We start from the raw sequence: 23959 nt of genomic DNA, 5'->3' as shown, positions 1-23959 counted from the left end.
CCATTCCATAAATCTTGTGTTTAGGGCCCCTGGAAGCATGAAAATCACTTTAAACATGCTAATTTTAGCTCTACCACTGATGATCCACCTACAAATGTGAACTGACGTTCAAAAATAAAACATTTGAAAACGGACCATTTTCCACATTTCTGAAGCATGACGTAATGGGGGGGGGTGTTATCTCTTTTGTCAAAAATCAGCTGTTTTTGCTTGAACATTAAATGCCTCCAAATAGTATTTAATTCACTTCCCGAGCCCCTGGAAGCATGAAAATTACTTTAAACATGCTAATTTTAGCTCTAACACTGATGATCCACCTACAAATGTGAACTGACGTTCAAAAATAAAACATTTGAAAACGGACCATTTTCCACAATTCTGAAGCATGACGTAATGGGGGGGTGTTATCTCTTTTGTCGTAAATCAGCCATTTTTGCTCGAACATTAAATGCCTCCAAATGGTATTTAATTAACTTCCCGGGGTGAAGAAACCCTTTTTGAGAACTCAGAGTGAGTAAATTGGCCATTTTCATGCACTTTTAACCATTCCATAAATCTTGTGTTTAGGGCCCCTGGAAGCATGAAAATCACTTTAAACATGCTAATTTTAGCTCTAACACTGATGATCCACCTACAAATGTGAACTGACGTTCAAAAATAAAACATTTGAAAACGGACCATTTTCCACATTTCTGAAGCATGACGTAATGGGGGGGTGTTATCTCTTTTGTCAAAAATCAGCTGTTTTTGATTGAACATTAAATGCCTCCAAATAGTATTTAATTCACTTCCCGAGCCCCTGGAAGCATGAAAATCACTTTAAACATGCTAATTTTAGCTCTAACACTGATGATCCACCTACAAATGTGAACTGACGTTCAAAAATAAAACATTTGAAAACGGACCATTTTCCACATTTCTGAAGCATGACGTAATGGGGGGGTGTTATCTCTTTTGTCGAAAATCAGCCGTTTTTGCTCGAACATTAAATGCCTCCAAATGGTATTTAATTAACTTCCCGGGGTGAAGAAACCCTTTTTGAGAACTCAGAGTGAGTAAATTGGCCATTTTCATGCACTTTTAACCATTCCATAAATCTTGTGTTTAGGGCCCCTGGAAGCATGAAAATCACTTTAAACATGCTAATTTTAGCTCTAACACTGATGATCCACCTACAAATGTGAACTGACGTTCAAAAATAAAACATTTGAAAACGGACCATTTTCCACATTTCTGAAGCATGACGTTATGGGGGGGTGTTATCTCTTTTGTCAAAAATCAGCTGTTTTTGATTGAACATTAAATGCCTCCAAATAGTATTTAATTCACTTCCCGAGCCCCTGGAAGCATGAAAATCACTTTAAACATGCTAATTTTAGCTCTAACACTGATGATCCACCTACAAATGTGAACTGACGTTCAAAAATAAAACATTTGAAAACGGACCATTTTCCACATTTCTGAAGCATAACGTAATAGGGGGTGTTATCTCTTTTGTCGAAAATCAGCCGTTTTTGCTCGAACATTAAATGCCTCCAAATGGTATTTAATTAACTTCCCGGGGTGAAAAAACCCTTTTTGAGAATTCAGAGTGCGTAAATTGGCCATTTTCATGCACTTTTAACCATTCCATAAATCCTGTGTTTAGGGCCCCTGGAAGCATGAAAATCACTTTAAACATGCTAATTTTAGCTCTAACACTGATGATACACCTACAAATGTGAACTGACGTTCAAAAATAAAACATTTGAAAACGGACCATTATCCACATTTCTGAAGAATGACGTAATGGGGGGGTGTTATCTCTTTTCTCAAAAATCTGCTGTTTTTGCTTGAACATTTAATGCCTCCAAATAGTATTTAATTCACTTCCCGAGCCCCTGGAAGCATGAAAATCACTTTAAACATGCTAATTTTAGCTCTAACACTGATGATCCACCTACAAATGTGAACTGACGTTCAAAAATAAAACATTTGAAAACGGACCATTTTCCACATTTCTGAAGCATGACGAAATGGGTGGGTGTTATCTCTTTTGTCGAAAATCAGCCGTTTTTGCTCGAACATTAAATGCCTCCAAAAGGTATTTAATTAACTTCCCGGGGTGAAGAAACCCTTTTTGAGAACTCAGAGTGAGTAAATTGGCCATTTTCATGCACTTTTAACCATTCCATAAATCTTGTGTTTAGGGCCCCTGGAAGCATGAAAATCACTTTAAACATGCAAATTTTAGCTCTAACACTGATGATCCACCTACAAATGTGAACTGACGTTCAAAAATAAAACATTTGAAAACGGACCATTTTCCACATTTCTGAAGCATGACGTAATGGGGGGGTGTTATCTCTTTTGTCAAAAATCAGCTGTTTTTGCTTGAACATTAAATGCCTCCAAATAGTATTTAATTCACTTCCCGAGCCCCTGGAAGCATGAAAATCACTTTAAACATGCTAATTTTAGCTCTAACACTGATGATCCACCTACAAATGTGAACTGACGTTCAAAAATAAAACATTTGAAAACGGACCATTTTCCACATTTCTGAAGCATGACGTAATGGGGGGTGTTATCTCTTTTGTCGAAAATCAGCCGTTTTTGCTCGAACATTAAATGCCTCCAAATGGTATTTAACCCTTTCGATGCTGATGACGAGCTCAGCTCGTCATGATGCACGGTTGAGCTGTGCTGATGACGAGCTGAGCTCGTCATGAAACAATGGGAAACAATGACCTGCAGCACAGGAGGGGAAAACACCTAGCAGCCAAGGTGTTAATTAACTGCCCGGGGTGAAGAAACCCTTTTTGAGAACTCAGAGTGAGTAAATTGGCCATTTTCATGCACTTTTTTTTTTTTTTTTATTGCCAAGACAGAATTAATTCTTTTCAGGAAATATGCAATGATCAGAACACAACCATTTTACTTTTTTCCACTGGTCTTCCAACAGGAAAGGCTTTGAACAAAGCCATAAATAAAAGTGGTGCAACACTGGACCGGTTTATAGACTGCAATACAGTGGAAAGAGCAGAAAAAAAGCTGGCTGCAGTCAGAAAATTCATCCTAAAAGAAATGGTGTGAACAGACATCTGTATCAGCACTTTGGAAACTTATTTCGCTGAAATGAATATGCCTTGGGTGCACGGACATCTATTTGGGAAATTACCAGAGGTAGCCAAACTGAAATCGCCACCTCTGCTACCATTAGCCCCTCCACAATCTCCTATTTGGTGAGGAAGTACTAGGAAAAAGAGTAAAACAGAAAGTAAATGGTGCTATTTATATTCTTTTCCTTCATGACCCGAGAGGAGGGGTAGCAAAATCTGCACCAAATGCCAAACCAGGGATAGCAGCTGCTACAACATGTATGGGTCTGTGTACTCTTGTGTGCGCTGAAATACACTTGTCACAACAACATATAACATTATACTTTGCTATGTGAAATTGCACAACGTAGTACAATCTGGGAGGAAATCCTAGTAGCTTGCTGGAATGTTCAACCTTTAGCTTGTTTAAGTTGCCTATAAACGCTAAAATTTGGCACTAATGGCATTGTCTTCTTGGACAGATCAAAGAAATTAGAATAACCGGAGATAAGGAGTGGGTGTCTCTGCATATGTGCCTTGGGAAAAAAAATGTGTGCAGGCCCCTTCCCAAGTTGGACATGGGTTTTATTACCCTACGCTCCACAAGACAAAATAAAGACCAAGGCTTCATAATAGCCAGCGTAAGTCAGGAAATAAACTGGTTCTGCATGAAATGCTTGCAAACTCGATAACAAAAAAGTCCCCTAAAAACAGGTTGCTCTTCACCTCCGAAAGTAGTGAAAACACAGGAATATTGTGTATCTGACTTCAAAAAACATCCCTAAAGGAAAGTTTGCTGCCAGCAGCACACAGACCAGGACACTGCTTTGTGGATTGCTACAGTTAACATACCTGGTTCTGCCCGTTTTCTTGAAGTTTTCACAATTTACGTTTGCAATTTACAGACAGCAAGTATACGACATAGTGTACAACTTTTAACAGGCCATCTTTTGCTTCTATGTACATTATGCAGGCTAGTACATTTGCAACAGAAGATAATGGATTGTTTTAACAGTTTTGTAAAACAAAACTTCCAAAAAGGCTTAAATGTGAACATTATTAACACACAAACACTCATTTTCTCTTTTACACATTCAGGTTCTCTGAGGTGGGAGGTTGCCCAACTAGATCACAGCATTCGAAGTCTCTCCAGTTAGGGTTGATAATTTCATATTTCAGGCTCAGATAGAGGACTCGGAAGCAACACGAGTCAGTGCAAAAAAAGCTCTGCCCTCTTTGGGCCCACTGCCTGGAATTATTTTTACGGACTGCTTTCAAACACGTCCACATTGGGTGCGAGATATGTGCAATTGAAGAATTATGCCCAGGGCGGGTGGCACAGAGGTACCCAGATTTTGGCAAGTGCCTGTTGAGGGCTCATGCATCATCAAAAAATAAAGGCTGGTCCTGGGGCTACTTCATTTTTCACGCAGGACACAGACGCCGGCATCACAACGCTGGGTTCCCATTGATGTCACCACCTCCCAGCTGTCGATAATGGGATCGTAGCACTCGATGCTGCTCAGCAGAGAGTTTCCATCATACCCTGCTATTGCATAAAGCCCCCCTCCCAGCACTGTTGCACCCACATAGCACCTTGGCGTGGTCATACTGGTGACTTTCGTCCAGGAATCCGTCCGGATGTTGTGTGCCTCCACAGAAGAGAGATGTGCTGTTCCATCGAAGCCCCCTACCACATATATGTGGTCATTTAAAAGAGAGACGCCAGCGCCTGAACGCTTTGTGGCCATTGGTGTGACATTTGACCAGTGCCCTGTGTGAGGGTCATACTTTTCTACCGAGCTTAAAATGTTCAGGCCATCGTATCCTCCTCCAAGAGCGGTGGCCCCCGCTAATCCTCGGCGCACATTCATGGGAGCCACAGGGTACCAAACGCCATCCTCTTCAGATGTGAAATGAAATGAAATGAAATGAAAAATTGCATTTGTATAGCGCATAACCGCCCTGGGGCCTCACAGCGCTTCCGCAGCTAATCCAAGCATTCCACTGAACTGAGCCGGGAGTGGCCATCGTACCCACCAATCACATAGATGCGATCATTAAGCCTGTGCCGTCGCTTGGTCTGTGCGTGCACTGTTTGGGGCTCACGCCCCCGGTTTTGGTAGTGTATCGGCCGCTACCCGGGCCCGGAGGAAAAAGAGGTGGGGGAAAAAACGAGGCCGCAGGCATGTTTTTGCGAGGTAATTGACCCCGTATCTCTGCTTCACTCACATCCTCCGGGTCCCCAATGATGCAAAACCATGGCTCCCAAGGACATCATGACCAACTCCCACGCCAAGTCCATCCTGAATTCAATGAACTCCCTGCGCAAGAGTAACACGCTCTGTGATATCATCCTGAAAGTTGACGAAAAGGAGTTTCCTGCCCAACGCATTGTACTGGCAGCTTGCAGTGACTATTTCTGTGCCATGTTCACCAGCGAGCTTTCAGAAAAGGGAAAACCGTTTGTGGATATACAGGGCCTCACCGCTGCCACCATGGAAATTCTCCTGGATTTTGTCTACACTGAGACTGTGCATGTAACAGTAGAAAACATGCAGGAGTTACTGCCAGCTGCATGTTTGCTTCAGCTAAAAGGTGTGAAACGAGCTTGCTGTGAATTTCTGGAAAGCCAGCTAGATCCGTCGAACTGTTTGGGGATTCGTGATTTTGCGGAGACCCACAACTGTGTAGATCTGATGCAGGCCGCCGAGGTGTTCAGCCAGAAGCATTTTCCTGAGGTTGTGCAGAATGAAGAGTTCATCCTCCTGCATCAGGAGGAAGTGGAGAAACTCATCAAGTGTGATGAAATTCAGGTGGACTCCGATGAGCCTGTGTTTGAAGCAGTCATAAACTGGAGGAAGCACTCAAAGAAGGAGAGGGAGGAGTCTCTGCCGGACCTCCTTCAATATGTGCGCATACCACTTCTCACTCCCAGATATATCACTGATGTCATTGATGTGGAGCCCCTGATTCACTGCAGCTTGTCTTGCAGGGATTTGGTAGATGAAGCAAAGAAATTCCACCTGAGGCCTGAATTGCGGAGTCAAATGCAGGGACCAAGGACTAGGGCACGACTCGGGGCTAATGAAGTGCTACTTGTAATTGGAGGTTTTGGGAGCCAGCAGTCTCCAATTGATATTGTAGAGAAGTATGACCCCAAAACCCATGAATGGAGCTTTCTGCCGAGCATTACCCGTAAAAGGCGATATGTTGCCACAGTGTCGCTCATTTTCATGCACTTTTAACCATTCCATAAATCTTGTGTTTAGGGCCCCTGGAAGCATGAAAATCACTTTAAACATGCTAATTTTAGCTCTAACACTGATGATCCACCTACAAATGTGAACTGACGTTCAAAAATAAAACATTTGAAAACAGACCATTTTCCACATTTCTGAAGCATGACGTAATGGGGGGGTGTTATCTCTTTTGTCAAAAATCTGCTGTTTTTGATTGAACATTAAATGCCTCCAAATAGTATTTAATTCACTTCCCGAGCCCCTGGAAGCATGAAAATCACTTTAAACATGCTAATTTTGGCACTAACACTGATGATCCACCTACAAATGTGAACTGACGTTCAAAAATAAAACATTTGAAAACGGACCATTTTCCACATTTCTGAAGCATCACGTAATGGGGGTGTTATCTCTTTTGTCGAAAATCAGCCGTTTTTGCTCGAACATTAAATGCCTCCAAATGGTATTTAATTAACTTCCCGGGGTGAAGAAACCCTTTTTGAGAACTCAGAGTGAGTAAATTGGCCATTTTCATGCACTTTTAACCATTCCATAAATCTTGTGTTTAGGGACCCTGGAAGCATGAAAATCACTTTAAACATGCTAATTTTAGCTCTAACACTGATGATCCACCTACAAATGTGAACTGACGTTCAAAAATAAAACATTTGAAAACGGACCATTTTCCACATTTCTGAAGCATGACGTAATGGGGGGTGTTATCTCTTTTGTCAAAAATAAGCTGTTTTTGATTGAACATTAAATGCCTCCAAAAAGTATTTAATTCACTTCCCGAGCCCCTGGAAGCATGAAAATCACTTTAAACATGCTAATTTTAGATCTAACACTGATGATCCACCTACAAATGTGAACTGACGTTCAAAAATAAAACATTTGAAAACGGACCATTTTCCACATTTCTGAAGCATGACGTAATGGGGGGGTGTTATCTCTTTTGTCGTAAATCAGCCATTTTTGCTCGAACATTAAATGCCTCCAAATGGTATTTAATTAACTTCCCGGGGTGAAGAAACCCTTTTTGAGAACTCAGAGTGAGTAAATTGGCCATTTTCATGCACTTTTAACCATTCCATAAATCTTGTGTTTAGGGCCCCTGGAAGCATGAAAATCACTTTAAACATGCTAATTTTAGCTCTAACACTGATGATCCACCTACAAATGTGAACTGACGTTCAAAAATAAAACATTTGAAAACGGACCATTTTCCACATTTCTGAAGCATGACGTAATGGGGGGGTGTTATCTCTTTTGTCAAAAATCAGCTGTTTTTGATTGAACATTAAATGCCTCCAAATAGTATTTAATTCACTTCCCGAGCCCCTGGAAGCATGAAAATCACTTTAAACATGCTAATTTTAGCTCTAACACTGATAATCCACCTACAAATGTGAACTGATGTTCAAAAATAAAACATTTGAAAACGGACCATTTTCCACATTTCTGAAGCATGACGTAATGGGGGGTGTTATCTCTTTTGTCGAAAATCAGCCGTTTTTGCTCGAACATTAAATGCCTCCAAATGGTATTTAATTAACTTCCCGGGGTGAAGAAACCCTTTTTGAGAACTCAGAGTGAGTAAATTGGCCATTTTCTTGCACTTTTAACCATTCCATAAATCTTGTGTTTAGGGCCCCTGGAAGCATGAAAATCACTTTAAACATGCTAATTTTAGCTCTAACACTGATGATCCACCTACAAATGTGAACTGACGTTCAAAAATAAAACATTTGAAAACGGACCATTTTCCACATTTCTGAAGCATGACGTAATGGGGGGGTGTTATCTCTTTTGTCGAAAATCAGCCGTTTTTGCTCGAACATTAAATGCCTCCAAATGGTATTTAATTAACTTCCCGGGGTGAAAAAACCCTTTTTGAGAACTCAGAGTGAGTAAATTGGCCATTTTCATGCACTTTTATCCATTCCATAAATCTTGTGTTTAGGCCCCCTTGAAGCATGAAAATCACTTTAAACATGCTAATTTTAGCTCTAACACTGATGATCCACCTACAAATGTGAACTGACGTTCAAAAATAAAACATTTGAAAACGGACCATTTTCCACATTTCTGAAGCATGACGTAATGGGGGGGTGTTATCTCTTTTGTCAAAAATCAGCTGTTTTTGCTTGAACATTAAATGCCTCCAAATAGTATTTAATTCACTTCCCGAGCCCCTGGAAGCATGAAAATCACTTTAAACATGCTAATTTTAGCTCTAACACTGATGATCCACCTAAAAATGTGAACTGACGTTCAAAAATAAAACATTTGAAAACGGACCATTTTCCACATTTCTGAAGCATCACGTAATGGGGGTGTTATCTCTTTTGTCGAAAATCAGCCGTTTTTGCTCGAACATTAAATGCCTCCAAATGGTATTTAATTAACTTCCCGGGGTGAAGAAACCCTTTTTGAGAACTCAGAGTGAGTAAATTGGCCATTTTCATGCACTTTTAACCATTCCATAAATCTTGTGTTTAGGGCCCCTGGAAGCATGAAAATCACTTTAAACATGCTAATTTTAGCTCTAACACTGATGATCCACCTACAAATGTGAACTGACGTTCAAAAATAAAACATTTGAAAACGGACCACTTTCCACATTTCTGAAGCATGACGTAATGGGGGGGGTGTTATCTCTTTTGTCAAAAATCAGCTGTTTTTGATTGAACATTAAATGCCTCCAAATAGTATTTAATTCACTTCCCGAGCCCCTGGAAGCATGAAAATCACTTTAAACATGCTAATTTTAGCTCTAACACTGATGATCCACCTACAAATGTGAACTGACGTTCAAAAATAAAACATTTGAAAACGGACCATTTTCCACATTTCTGAAGCATGACGTAATGGGGGGTGTTATCTCTTTTGTCGAAAATCAGCCGTTTTTGCTCGAACATTAAATGCCTCCAAATGGTATTTAATTAACTTCCCGGGGTGAAAAAACCCTTTTTGAGAATTCAGAGTGAGTAAATTGGCCATTTTCATGCACTTTTAACCATTCCATAAATCATGTGTTTAGGGCCCCTGGAAGCATGAAAATCACTTTAAACATGCTAATTTTAGCTCTAACACTGATGATACACCTACAAATGTGAACTGACGTTCAAAAATAAAACATTTGAAAACGGACCATTATCCACATTTCTGAAGCATGACGTAATGGGGGGGTGTTATCTCTTTTGTCGAAAATCAGCCGTTTTTGCTCGAACATTAAATGCCTCCAAATGGTATTTAATTAACTTCCCGGGGTGAAAAACCCCTTTTTGAGAACTCAGAGTGAGTAAATTGGCCATTTTCATGCACTTTTATCCATTCCACAAATCTTGTGTTTAGGCCCCCTTGAAGCATGAAAATCACTTTAAACATGCTAATTTTAGCTCTAACACTGATGATCCACCTACAAATGTGAACTGACGTTCAAAAATAAAACATTTGAAAACGGACCATTTTCCACATTTCTGAAGCATGACGTAATGGGGGGGTGTTATCTCTTTTGTCAAAAATCAGCTGTTTTTGCTTGAACATTAAATGCCTCCAAATAGTATTTAATTCACTTCCCGAGCCCCTGGAAGCATGAAAATCACTTTAAACATGCTAATTTTAGCTCTAACACTGATGATCCACCTACAAATGTGAACTGACGTTCAAAAATAAAACATTTGAAAACGGACCATTTTCCACATTTCTGAAGCATCACGTAATGGGGGTGTTATCTCTTTTGTCGAAAATCAGCCGTTTTTGCTCGAACATTAAATGCCTCCAAATGGTATTTAATTAACTTCCCGGGGTGAAGAAACCCTTTTTGAGAACTCAGAGTGAGTAAATTGGCCATTTTCATGCACTTTTAACCATTCCATAAATCTTGTGTTTAGGGCCCCTGGAAGCATGAAAATCACTTTAAACATGCTAATTTTAGCTCTAACACTGATGATCCACCTACAAATGTGAACTGACGTTCAAAAATAAAACATTTGAAAACGGACCACTTTCCACATTTCTGAAGCATGACGTAATGGGGGGGGTGTTATCTCTTTTGTCAAAAATCAGCTGTTTTTGATTGAACATTAAATGCCTCCAAATAGTATTTAATTCACTTCCCGAGCCCCTGGAAGCATGAAAATCACTTTAAACATGCTAATTTTAGCTCTAACACTGATGATCCACCTACAAATGTGAACTGACGTTCAAAAATAAAACATTTGAAAACGGACCATTTTCCACATTTCTGAAGCATGACGTAATGGGGGGTGTTATCTCTTTTGTCGAAAATCAGCCGTTTTTGCTCGAACATTAAATGCCTCCAAATGGTATTTAATTAACTTCCCGGGGTGAAAAAACCCTTTTTGAGAATTCAGAGTGAGTAAATTGGCCATTTTCATGCACTTTTAACCATTCCATAAATCATGTGTTTAGGGCCCCTGGAAGCATGAAAATCACTTTAAACATGCTAATTTTAGCTATAACACTGATGATACACCTACAAATGTGAACTGACGTTCAAAAATAAAACATTTGAAAACGGACCATTATCCACATTTCTGAAGCATGACGTAATGGGGGGGTGTTATCTCTTTTGTCGAAAATCAGCCGTTTTTGCTCGAACATTAAATGCCTCCAAATGGTATTTAATTAACTTCCCGGGGTGAAAAAACCCTTTTTGAGAACTCAGAGTGAGTAAATTGGCCATTTTCATGCACTTTTATCCATTCCATAAATCTTGTGTTTAGGCCCCCTTGAAGCATGAAATCACTTTAAACATGCTAATTTTAGCTCTAACACTGATGATCCACCTACAAATGTGAACTGACGTTCAAAAATAAAACATTTGAAAACGGACCATTTTCCACATTTCTGAAGCATGACGTAATGGGGGGGTGTTATCTCTTTTGTCAAAAATCAGCTGTTTTTGCTTGAACATTAAATGCCTCCAAATAGTATTTAATTCACTTCCCGAGCCCCTGGAAGCATGAAAATCACTTTAAACATGCTAATTTTAGCTCTAACACTGATGATCCACCTACAAATGTGAACTGACGTTCAAAAATAAAACATTTGAAAACGGACCATTTTCCACATTTCTGAAGCATCACGTAATGGGGGTGTTATCTCTTTTGTCGAAAATCAGCCGTTTTGCTCGAACATTAAATGCCTCCAAATGGTATTTAATTAACTTCCCGGGGTGAAGAAACCCTTTTTGAGAACTCAGAGTGAGTAAATTGGCCATTTTCATGCACTTTTAACCATTCCATAAATCTTGTGTTTAGGGCCCCTGGAAGCATGAAAATCACTTTAAACATGCTAATTTTAGCTCTAACACTGATGATCCACCTACAAATGTGAACTGACGTTCAAAAATAAAACATTTGAAAACGGACCACTTTCCACATTTCTGAAGCATGACGTAATGGGGGGGGGTGTTATCTCTTTTGTCAAAAATCAGCTGTTTTTGATTGAACATTAAATGCCTCCAAATAGTATTTAATTCACTTCCCGAGCCCCTGGAAGCATGAAAATCACTTTAAACATGCTAATTTTAGCTCTAACACTGATGATCCACCTACAAATGTGAACTGACGTTCAAAAATAAAACATTTGAAAACGGACCATTTTCCACATTTCTGAAGCATGACGTAATGGGGGGTGTTATCTCTTTTGTCGAAAATCAGCCGTTTTTGCTCGAACATTAAATGCCTCCAAATGGTATTTAATTAACTTCCCGGGGTGAAAAAACCCTTTTTGAGAATTCAGAGTGAGTAAATTGGCCATTTTCATGCACTTTTAACCATTCCATAAATCATGTGTTTAGGGCCCCTGGAAGCATGAAAATCACTTTAAACATGCTAATTTTAGCTCTAACACTGATGATACACCTACAAATGTGAACTGACGTTCAAAAATAAAACATTTGAAAACGGACCATTATCCACATTTCTGAAGCATGACGTAATGGGGGGGTGTTATCTCTTTTGTCGAAAATCAGCCGTTTTTGCTCGAACATTAAATGCCTCCAAATGGTATTTAATTAACTTCCCGGGGTGAAAAAACCCTTTTTGAGAACTCAGAGTGAGTAAATTGGCCATTTTCATGCACTTTTATCCATTCCATAAATCTTGTGTTTAGGCCCCCTTGAAGCATGAAAATCACTTTAAACATGCTAATTTTAGCTCTAACACTGATGATCCACCTACAAATGTGAACTGACGTTCAAAAATAAAACATTTGAAAACGGACCATTTTCCACATTTCTGAAGCATGACGTAATGGGGGGGTGTTATCTCTTTTGTCAAAAATCAGCTGTTTTTGCTTGAACATTAAATGCCTCCAAATAGTATTTAATTCACTTCCCGAGCCCCTGGAAGCATGAAAATCACTTTAAACATGCTAATTTTAGCTCTAACACTGATGATACACCTACAAATGTGAACTGACGTTCAAAAATAAAACATTTGAAAACGGACCATTATCCACATTTCTGAAGAATGACGTAATGGGGGGGTGTTATCTCTTTTCTCAAAAATCTGCTGTTTTTGCTTGAACATTTAATGCCTCCAAATAGTATTTAATTCACTTCCCGAGCCCCTGGAAGCATGAAAATCACTTTAAACATGCTAATTTTAGCTCTAACACTGATGATCCACCTACAAATGTGAACTGACGTTCAAAAATAAAACATTTGAAAACGGACCATTTTCCACATTTCTGAAGCATGACGAAATGGGTGGGTGTTATCTCTTTTGTCGAAAATCAGCCGTTTTTGCTCGAACATTAAATGCCTCCAAAAGGTATTTAATTAACTTCCCGGGGTGAAGAAACCCTTTTTGAGAACTCAGAGTGAGTAAATTGGCCATTTTCATGCACTTTTAACCATTCCATAAATCTTGTGTTTAGGGCCCCTGGAAGCATGAAAATCACTTTAAACATGCTAATTTTAGCTCTAACACTGATGATCCACCTACAAATGTGAACTGACGTTCAAAAATAAAACATTTGAAAACGGACCATTTTCCACATTTCTGAAGCATGACGTAATGGGGGGGTGTTATCTCTTTTGTCAAAAATCAGCTGTTTTTGCTTGAACATTAAATGCCTCCAAATAGTATTTAATTCACTTCCCGAGCCCCTGGAAGCATGAAAATCACTTTAAACATGCTAATTTTAGCTCTAACACTGATGATCCACCTACAAATGTGAACTGACGTTCAAAAATAAAACATTTGAAAACGGACCATTTTCCACATTTCTGAAGCATGACGTAATGGGGGGTGTTATCTCTTTTGTCGAAAATCAGCCGTTTTTGCTCGAACATTAAATGCCTCCAAATGGTATTTAATTAACTTCCCGGGGTGAAAAAACCCTTTTTGAGAATTCAGAGTGAGTAAATTGGCCATTTTCATGCACTTTTAACCATTCCATAAATCATGTGTTTAGGGCCCCTGGAAGCATGAAAATCACTTTAAACATGCTAATTTTAGCTCTAACACTGATGATACACCTACAAATGTGAACTGACGTTCAAAAATAAAACATTTGAAAACGGACCATTATCCACATTTCTGAAGCATGACGTAATGGGGGGGTGTTATCTCTTTTGTCGAAAATCAGCCGTTTTTGCTCGAACATTAAATGCCTCCAAATGGTATTTAATTAACTTCCCGGGGTGAAAACCCCCTTTTTGAGAACTCAGAGTGAGTAAATTGGCCATTTTCATGCACTTTTAACCATTCCATAAATCTTGTGTTTAGGGCCCCTGGAAGCATGAAAATCACTTTAAACATGCTAATTTTAGCTCTAACACTGATGATCCACCTACAAATGTGAACTGACGTTCAAAAATAAAACATTTGAAAACAGACCATTTTCCACATTTCTGAAGCATGACGTAATGGGGGGGTGTTATCTCTTTTGTCAAAAATCTGCTGTTTTTGATTGAACATTAAATGCCTCCAAATAGTATTTAATTCACTTCCCGAGCCCCTGGAAGCATGAAAATCACTTTAAACATGCTAATTTTAGCACTAACACTGATGATCCACCTACAAATGTGAACTGACGTTCAAAAATAAAACATTTGAAAACGGACCATTTTCCACATTTCTGAAGCATCACGTAATGGGGGTGTTATCTCTTTTGTCGAAAATCAGCCGTTTTTGCTCGAACATTAAATGCCTCCAAATGGTATTTAATTAACTTCCCGGGGTGAAGAAACCCTTTTTGAGAACTCAGAGTGAGTAAATTGGCCATTTTCATGCACTTTTAACCATTCCATAAATCTTGTGTTTAGGGACCCTGGAAGCATGAAAATCACTTTAAACATGCTAATTTTAGCTCTAACACTGATGATCCACCTACAAATGTGAACTGACGTTCAAAAATAAAACATTTGAAAACGGACCATTTTCCACATTTCTGAAGCATGACGTAATGGGGGGTGTTATCTCTTTTGTCAAAAATAAGCTGTTTTTGATTGAACATTAAATGCCTCCAAAAAGTATTTAATTCACTTCCCGAGCCCCTGGAAGCATGAAAATCACTTTAAACATGCTAATTTTAGCTCTAACACTGATGATCCACCTACAAATGTGAACTGACGTTCAAAAATAAAACATTTGAAAACGGACCATTTTCCACATTTCTGAAGCATGACGTAATGGGGGGGTGTTATCTCTTTTGTCGTAAATCAGCCATTTTTGCTCGAACATTAAATGCCTCCAAATGGTATTTAATTAACTTCCCGGGGTGAAGAAACCCTTTTTGAGAACTCAGAGTGAGTAAATTGGCCATTTTCATGCACTTTTAACCATTCCATAAATCTTGTGTTTAGGGCCCCTGGAAGCATGAAAATCACTTTAAACATGCTAATTTTAGCTCTAACACTGATGATCCACCTACAAATGTGAACTGACGTTCAAAAATAAAACATTTGAAAACGGACCATTTTCCACATTTCTGAAGCATGACGTAATGGGGGGGTGTTATCTCTTTTGTCAAAAATCAGCTGTTTTTGATTGAACATTAAATGCCTCCAAATAGTATTTAATTCACTTCCCGAGCCCCTGGAAGCATGAAAATCACTTTAAACATGCTAATTTTAGCTCTAACACTGATAATCCACCTACAAATGTGAACTGATGTTCAAAAATAAAACATTTGAAAACGGACCATTTTCCACATTTCTGAAGCATGACGTAATGGGGGGTGTTATCTCTTTTGTCGAAAATCAGCCGTTTTTGCTCGAACATTAAATGCCTCCAAATGGTATTTAATTAACTTCCCGGGGTGAAGAAACCCTTTTTGAGAACTCAGAGTGAGTAAATTGGCCATTTTCTTGCACTTTTAACCATTCCATAAATCTTGTGTTTAGGGCCCCTGGAAGCATAAAAATCACTTTAAACATGCTAATTTTAGCTCTAACACTGATGATCCACCTACAAATGTGAACTGACGTTCAAAAATAAAACATTTGAAAACGGACCATTTTCCACATTTCTGAAGCATGACGTAATGGGGGGGTGTTATCTCTTTTGTCGAAAATCAGCCGTTTTTGCTCGAACATTAAATGCCTCCAAATGGTATTTAATTAACTTCCCGGGGTGAAAAAACCCTTTTTGAGAACTCAGAGTGAGTAAATTGGCCATTTTCATGCACTTTTATCCATTCCATAAATCTTGTGTTTAGGCCCCCTTGAAGCATGAAAATCACTTTAAACATGCTAATTTTAGCTCTAACACTGATGATCCACCTACAAATGTGAACTGACGTTCAAAAATAAAACATTTGAAAACGGACCATTTTCCACATTTCTGAAGCATGACGTAATGGGGGGGTGTTATCTCTTTTGTCAAAAATCAGCTGTTTTTGCTTGAACATTAAATGCCTCCAAATAGTATTTAATTCACTTCCCGAGCCCCTGGAAGCATGAAAATCACTTTAAACATGCTAATTTTAGCTCTAACACTGATGATCCACCTACAAATGTGAACTGACGTTCAAAAATAAAACATTTGAAAACGGACCATTTTCCACATTTCTGAAGCATCACGTAATGGGGGTGTTATCTCTTTTGTCGAAAATCAGCCGTTTTTGCTCGAACATTAAATGCCTCCAAATGGTATTTAATTAACTTCCCGGGGTGAAGAAACCCTTTTTGAGAACTCAGAGTGAGTAAATTGGCCATTTTCATGCACTTTTAACCATTCCATAAATCTTGTGTTTAGGGCCCCTGGAAGCATGAAAATCACTTTAAACATGCTAATTTTAGCTCTAACACTGATGATCCACCTACAAATGTGAACTGACGTTCAAAAATAAAACATTTGAAAACGGACCACTTTCCACATTTCTGAAGCATGACGTAATGGGGGGGGTGTTATCTCTTTTGTCAAAAATCAGCTGTTTTTGATTGAACATTAAATGCCTCCAAATAGTATTTAATTCACTTCCCGAGCCCCTGGAAGCATGAAAATCACTTTAAACATGCTAATTTTAGCTCTAACACTGATGATCCACCTACAAATGTGAACTGACGTTCAAAAATAAAACATTTGAAAACGGACCATTTTCCACATTTCTGAAGCATGACGTAATGGGGGGTGTTATCTCTTTTGTCGAAAATCAGCCGTTTTTGCTCGAACATTAAATGCCTCCAAATGGTATTTAATTAACTTCCCGGGGTGAAAAAACCCTTTTTGAGAATTCAGAGTGAGTAAATTGGCCATTTTCATGCACTTTTAACCATTCCATAAATCATGTGTTTAGGGCCCCTGGAAGCATGAAAATCACTTTAAACATGCTAATTTTAGCTCTAACACTGATGATACACCTACAAATGTGAACTGACGTTCAAAAATAAAACATTTGAAAACGGACCATTATCCACATTTCTGAAGCATGACGTAATGGGGGGGTGTTATCTCTTTTGTCGAAAATCAGCCGTTTTTGCTCAAACATTAAATGCCTCCAAATGGTATTTAATTAACTTCCCGGGGTGAAAAAACCCTTTTTGAGAACTCAGAGTGAGTAAATTGGCCATTTTCATGCACTTTTATCCATTCCATAAATCTTGTGTTTAGGCCCCCTTGAAGCATGAAAATCACTTTAAACATGCTAATTTTAGCTCTAACACTGATGATCCACCTACAAATGTGAACTGACGTTCAAAAATAAAACATTTGAAAACGGACCATTTTCCACATTTCTGAAGCATGACGTAATGGGGGGGTGTTATCTCTTTTGTCAAAAATCAGCTGTTTTTGCTTGAACATTAAATGCCTCCAAATAGTATTTAATTCACTTCCCGAGCCCCTGGAAGCATGAAAATCACTTTAAACATGCTAATTTTAGCTCTAACACTGATGATCCACCTACAAATGTGAACTGACGTTCAAAAATAAAACATTTGAAAACGGACCATTTTCCACATTTCTGAAGCATCACGTAATGGGGGTGTTATCTCTTTTGTCGAAAATCAGCCGTTTTTGCTCGAACATTAAATGCCTCCAAATGGTATTTAATTAACTTCCCGGGGTGAAGAAACCCTTTTTGAGAACTCAGAGTGAGTAAATTGGCCATTTTCATGCACTTTTAACCATTCCATAAATCTTGTGTTTAGGGCCCCTGGAAGCATGAAAATCACTTTAAACATGCTAATTTTAGCTCTAACACTGATGATCCACCTACAAATGTGAACTGACGTTCAAAAATAAAACATTTGAAAACGGACCACTTTCCACATTTCTGAAGCATGACGTAATGGGGGGGGTGTTATCTCTTTTGTCAAAAATCAGCTGTTTTTGATTGAACATTAAATGCCTCCAAATAGTATTTAATTCACTTCCCGAGCCCCTGGAAGCATGAAAATCACTTTAAACATGCTAATTTTAGCTCTAACACTGATGATCCACCTACAAATGTGAACTGACGTTCAAAAATAAAACATTTGAAAACGGACCATTTTCCACATTTCTGAAGCATGACGTAATGGGGGGTGTTATCTCTTTTGTCGAAAATCAGCCGTTTTTGCTCGAACATTAAATGCCTCCAAATGGTATTTAATTAACTTCCCGGGGTGAAAAAACCCTTTTTGAGAATTCAGAGTGAGTAAATTGGCCATTTTCATGCACTTTTAACCATTCCATAAATCATGTGTTTAGGGCCCCTGGAAGCATGAAAATCACTTTAAACATGCTAATTTTCGCTCTAACACTGATGATACACCTACAAATGTGAACTGACGTTCAAAAATAAAACATTTGAAAACGGACCATTATCCACATTTCTGAAGCATGACGTAATGGGGGGGTGTTATCTCTTTTGTCGAAAATCAGCCGTTTTTGCTCGAACATTAAATGCCTCCAAATGGTATTTAATTAACTTCCCGGGGTGAAAAAACCCTTTTTGAGAACTCAGAGTGAGTAAATTGGCCATTTTCATGCACTTTTAACCATTCCATAAATCTTGTGTTTAGAGCCCCTGGAAGCATGAAAATCACTTTAAACATGCTAATTTTAGCTCTAACACTGATGATCCACCTACAAATGTGAACTGACGTTCAAAAATAAAACATTTGAAAACGGACCATTTTCCACATTTCTGAAGCATGACGTAATGGGGGGGTGTTATCTCTTTTGTCAAAAATCAGCTGTTTTTGCTTGAACATTAAATGCCTCCAAATAGTATTTAATTCACTTCCCGAGCCCCTGGAAGCATGAAAATCACTTTAAACATGCTAATTTTAGCTCTAACACTGATGATCCACCTACAAATGTGAACTGACGTTCAAAAATAAAACATTTGAAAACGGACCATTTTCCACATTTCTGAAGCATGACGTAATGGGGGGTGTTATCTCTTTTGTCGAAAATCAGCCGTTTTTGCTCGAACATTAAATGCCTCCAAATGGTATTTAATTAACTTCCCGGGGTGAAAAAACCCTTTTTGAGAATTCAGAGTGAGTAAATTGGCCATTTTCATGCACTTTTAACCATTCCATAAATCATGTGTTTAGGGCCCCTGGAAGCATGAAAATCACTTTAAACATGCTAATTTTAGCTCTAACACTGATGATACACCTACAAATGTGAACTGACGTTCAAAAATAAAACATTTGAAAACGGACCATTATCCACATTTCTGAAGCATGACGTAATGGGGGGTGTTATCTCTTTTGTCGAAAATCAGCCGTTTTTGCTCGAACATTAAATGCCTCCAAATGGTATTTAATTAACTTCCCGGGGTGAAAAAACCCTTTTTGAGAACTCAGAGTGAGTAAATTGGCCATTTTCATGCACTTTTATCCATTCCATAAATCTTGTGTTTAGGCCCCCTTGAAGCATGAAAATCACTTTAAACATGCTAATTTTAGCTCTAACACTGATGATCCACCTACAAATGTGAACTGACGTTCAAAAATAAAACATTTGAAAACGGACCATTTTCCACATTTCTGAAGCATGACGTAATGGGGGGGTGTTATCTCTTTTGTCAAAAATCAGCTGTTTTTGCTTGAACATTAAATGCCTCCAAATAGTATTTAATTCACTTCCCGAGCCCCTGGAAGCATGAAAATCACTTTAAACATGCTAATTTTAGCTCTAACACTGATGATCCACCTACAAATGTGAACTGACGTTCAAAAATAAAACATTTGAAAACGGACCATTTTCCACATTTCTGAAGCATCACGTAATGGGGGTGTTATCTCTTTTGTCGAAAATCAGCCGTTTTTGCTCGAACATTAAATGCCTCCAAATGGTATTTAATTAACTTCCCGGGGTGAAGAAACCCTTTTTGAGAACTCAGAGTGAGTAAATTGGCCATTTTCATGCACTTTTAACCATTCCATAAATCTTGTGTTTAGGGCCCCTGGAAGCATGAAAATCACTTTAAACATGCTAATTTTAGCTCTAACACTGATGATCCACCTACAAATGTGAACTGACGTTCAAAAATAAAACATTTGAAAACGGACCACTTTCCACATTTCTGAAGCATGACGTAATGGGGGGGGTGTTATCTCTTTTGTCAAAAATCAGCTGTTTTTGATTGAACATTAAATGCCTCCAAATAGTATTTAATTCACTTCCCGAGCCCCTGGAAGCATGAAAATCACTTTAAACATGCTAATTTTAGCTCTAACACTGATGATCCACCTACAAATGTGAACTGACGTTCAAAAATAAAACATTTGAAAACGGACCATTTTCCACATTTCTGAAGCATGACGTAATGGGGGGTGTTATCTCTTTTGTCGAAAATCAGCCGTTTTTGCTCGAACATTAAATGCCTCCAAATGGTATTTAATTAACTTCCCGGGGTGAAAAAACCCTTTTTGAGAATTCAGAGTGAGTAAATTGGCCATTTTCATGCACTTTTAACCATTCCATAAATCATGTGTTTAGGGCCCCTGGAAGCATGAAAATCACTTTAAACATGCTAATTTTAGCTCTAACACTGATGATACACCTACAAATGTGAACTGACGTTCAAAAATAAAACATTTGAAAACGGACCATTATCCACATTTCTGAAGCATGACGTAATGGGGGGGTGTTATCTCTTTTGTCGAAAATCAGCCGTTTTTGCTCGAACATTAAATGCCTCCAAATGGTATTTAATTAACTTCCCGGGGTGAAAAAACCCTTTTTGAGAACTCAGAGTGAGTAAATTGGCCATTTTCATGCACTTTTATCCATTCCATAAATCTTGTGTTTAGGCCCCCTTGAAGCATGAAAATCACTTTAAACATGCTAATTTTAGCTCTAACACTGATGATCCACCTACAAATGTGAACTGACGTTCAAAAATAAAACATTTGAAAACGGACCATTTTCCACATTTCTGAAGCATGACGTAATGGGGAGGTGTTATCTCTTTTGTCAAAAATCAGCTGTTTTTGCTTGAACATTAAATGCCTCCAAATAGTATTTAATTCACTTCCCGAGCCCCTGGAAGCATGAAAATCACTTTAAACATGCTAATTTTAGCTCTAACACTGATGATCCACCTACAAATGTGAACTGACGTTCAAAAATAAAACATTTGAAAACGGACCTTTTTCCACATTTCTGAAGCATCACGTAATGGGGGTGTTATCTCTTTTGTCGAAAATCAGCCGTTTTTGCTCGAACATTAAATGCCTCCAAATGGTATTTAATTAACTTCCCGGGGTGAAGAAACCCTTTTTGAGAACTCAGAGTGAGTAAATTGGCCATTTTCATGCACTTTTAACCATTCCATAAATCTTGTGTTTAGGGCCCCTGGAAGCATGAAAATCACTTTAAACATGCTAATTTTAGCTCTAACACTGATGATCCACCTACAAATGTGAACTGACGTTCAAAAATAAAACATTTGAAAACGGACCACTTTCCACATTTCTGAAGCATGACGTAATGGGGGGGGGGTGTTATCTCTTTTGTCAAAAATCAGCTGTTTTTGATTGAACATTAAATGCCTCCAAATAGTATTTAATTCACTTCCCGAGCCCCTGGAAGCATGAAAATCACTTTAAACATGCTAATTTTAGCTCTAACACTGATGATCCACCTACAAATGTGAACTGACGTTCAAAAATAAAACATTTGAAAACGGACCATTTTCCACATTTCTGAAGCATGACGTAATGGGGGGTGTTATCTCTTTTGTCGAAAATCAGCCGTTTTTGCTCGAACATTAAATGCCTCCAAATGGTATTTAATTAACTTCCCGGGGTGAAAAAACCCTTTTTGAGAATTCAGAGTGAGTAAATTGGCCATTTTCATGCACTTTTAACCATTCCATAAATCATGTGTTTAGGGCCCCTGGAAGCATGAAAATCACTTTAAACATGCTAATTTTAGCTCTAACACTGATGATACACCTACAAATGTGAACTGACGTTCAAAAATAAAACATTTGAAAACGGACCATTTTCCACATTTCTGAAGCATCACGTAATGGGGGTGTTATCTCTTTTGTCGAAAATCAGCTGTTTTTACTTGAACATTAAATGCCTCCAAATAGTATTTAATTCACTTCCCGAGCCCCTGGAAGCATGAAAATCACTTTAAACATGCTAATTTTAGCTCTAACACTGATGATCCACCTACAAATGTGAACTGACGTTCAAAAATAAAACATTTGAATATGGACCATTTTTCACCTTTCTGAAGCATGACGTAATGGGGGTCTTATCTCTTTTGTCAAAAATCAGCCGTTTTTGCTCGAACATTAAAATCCTGCAAATTGTATTTAATTCACTTCCCGGGCCCCTGGAAGCATGACAATCACTTTAAACATGCTAAATTTAGCTCTAAAACTGATGATCCACCTACAAATGTGAACTGACGTTCAAAAATAAAACATTTGAAAACGGACCATTTTTCACCTTTCTGAAGCATGACGTAATGGGGGGTGTTATCTCTTTTGTCAAAAATCAGCCATTTTTGCTTGAACATTAAATGCCTCCAATTGGTATTTAATTCACTTCCCGGGTGAAGAAACACTTTTTGAGACCTCAGAGTGAGTAAATTGGCCATTTTCCTGCACTTTTAACCATTCCACAAATCTTGTGTTTAGGGCCCCTGGAAGCATGAAAATCACTTTAAACATGCTAATTTTTGCTCTAACACTGATGATCCACCTACAAATGTGAACTGACGTTCAAAAATAAAACATTTGAAAACGGACCATTTTCCACATTTCTGAAGCATGACGTAATGGGGGGGTGTTATCTCTTTTGTCAAAAATCAGCTGTTTTTGATTGAACATTAAATGCCTCCAAATAGTATTTAATTCACTTCCCGAGCCCCTGGAAGCATGAAAATCACTTTAAACATGCTAATTTTAGCTCTAACACTGATGATCCACCTACAAATGTGAACTGACGTTCAAAAATAAAACATTTGAAAACGGACCATTTTCCACATTTCTGAAGCATGACGTAATGGGGGGTGTTATCTCTTTTGTCGAAAATCAGCCGTTTTTGCTCGAACATTAAATGCCTCCAAATGGTATTTAATTAACTTCCCGGGGTGAAGAAACCCTTTTTGAGAACTCAGAGTGAGTAAATTGGCCATTTTCATGCACTTTTTTTTTTTTTTTTTATTGCCAAGACAGAATTAATTCTTTTCAAGAAATATGCAATGATCAGAACACAACCATTTTACTTTTTTCCACTGGTCTTCCAACAGGAAAGGCTTTGAACAAAGCCATAAATAAAAGTGGTGCAACACTGGACCGGTTTATAGACTGCAATACAGTGGAAAGAGCAGAAAAAAAGCTGGCTGCAGTCAGAAAATTCATCCTACAAGAAAGTGTGTGAACAGACATCTGTATCAGTACTTTGGAAACTTATTTCGCTGAAATGATTATACCTTGGGTGCACGGACATATATTTGGGAAATTACCAGAGGTAGCCAAACTGAAATCGCCACCTCTGCTACCATTAGCCCCTCCACAATCTCCTATTTGATGAGGAAGTACTAGGAAAAAGAGTAAAACAGAAAGTAAATGGTGCTATTTACATTCTTTTCCTTCATGACCCGAGAGGAGGGGTAGCAAAATCTGCACCAAATGCCAAACCAGGGATAGCAGCTGCTACAACATGTATGGGTCTGTGTACTCTTGTGTGCGCTG

The 23959-nt window shown here is 38.4% G+C and overlaps 1 protein-coding gene across 1 annotated transcript; it reads left to right on the top strand.

The window, feature by feature from the left end:
* Positions 1 to 5196: 5196 nt before the first annotated feature.
* On the top strand, positions 5197 to 6328 carry LOC147731708 (kelch-like protein 12). Its single transcript, XM_086954241.1, has 2 exons — positions 5197 to 5242; positions 5282 to 6328. The coding sequence occupies exon 2, from the start codon at positions 5342 to 5344 to the stop codon at positions 6326 to 6328; it is 987 nt and encodes a 328-aa protein (XP_086810367.1). The 5' UTR covers positions 5197 to 5242; positions 5282 to 5341.
* Positions 6329 to 23959: the final 17631 nt, after the last annotated feature.

Source organism: Lissotriton vulgaris, chromosome 2_1 (assembly GCF_964263255.1).
Source record: "Lissotriton vulgaris chromosome 2_1, aLisVul1.2, whole genome shotgun sequence".
Classification (NCBI taxonomy): Eukaryota; Metazoa; Chordata; class Amphibia; order Caudata; family Salamandridae; genus Lissotriton; species Lissotriton vulgaris.
This window is presented reverse-complemented; position numbering and strand designations above follow the sequence as displayed.

Bases quoted from the DNA above. Each gene is read 5' to 3' on its own strand.
- LOC147731708 (XM_086954241.1), top strand. From the start codon at position 5,342: ATGGCTCCCAAGGACATCATGACCAACTCCCACGCCAAGTCCATCCTG.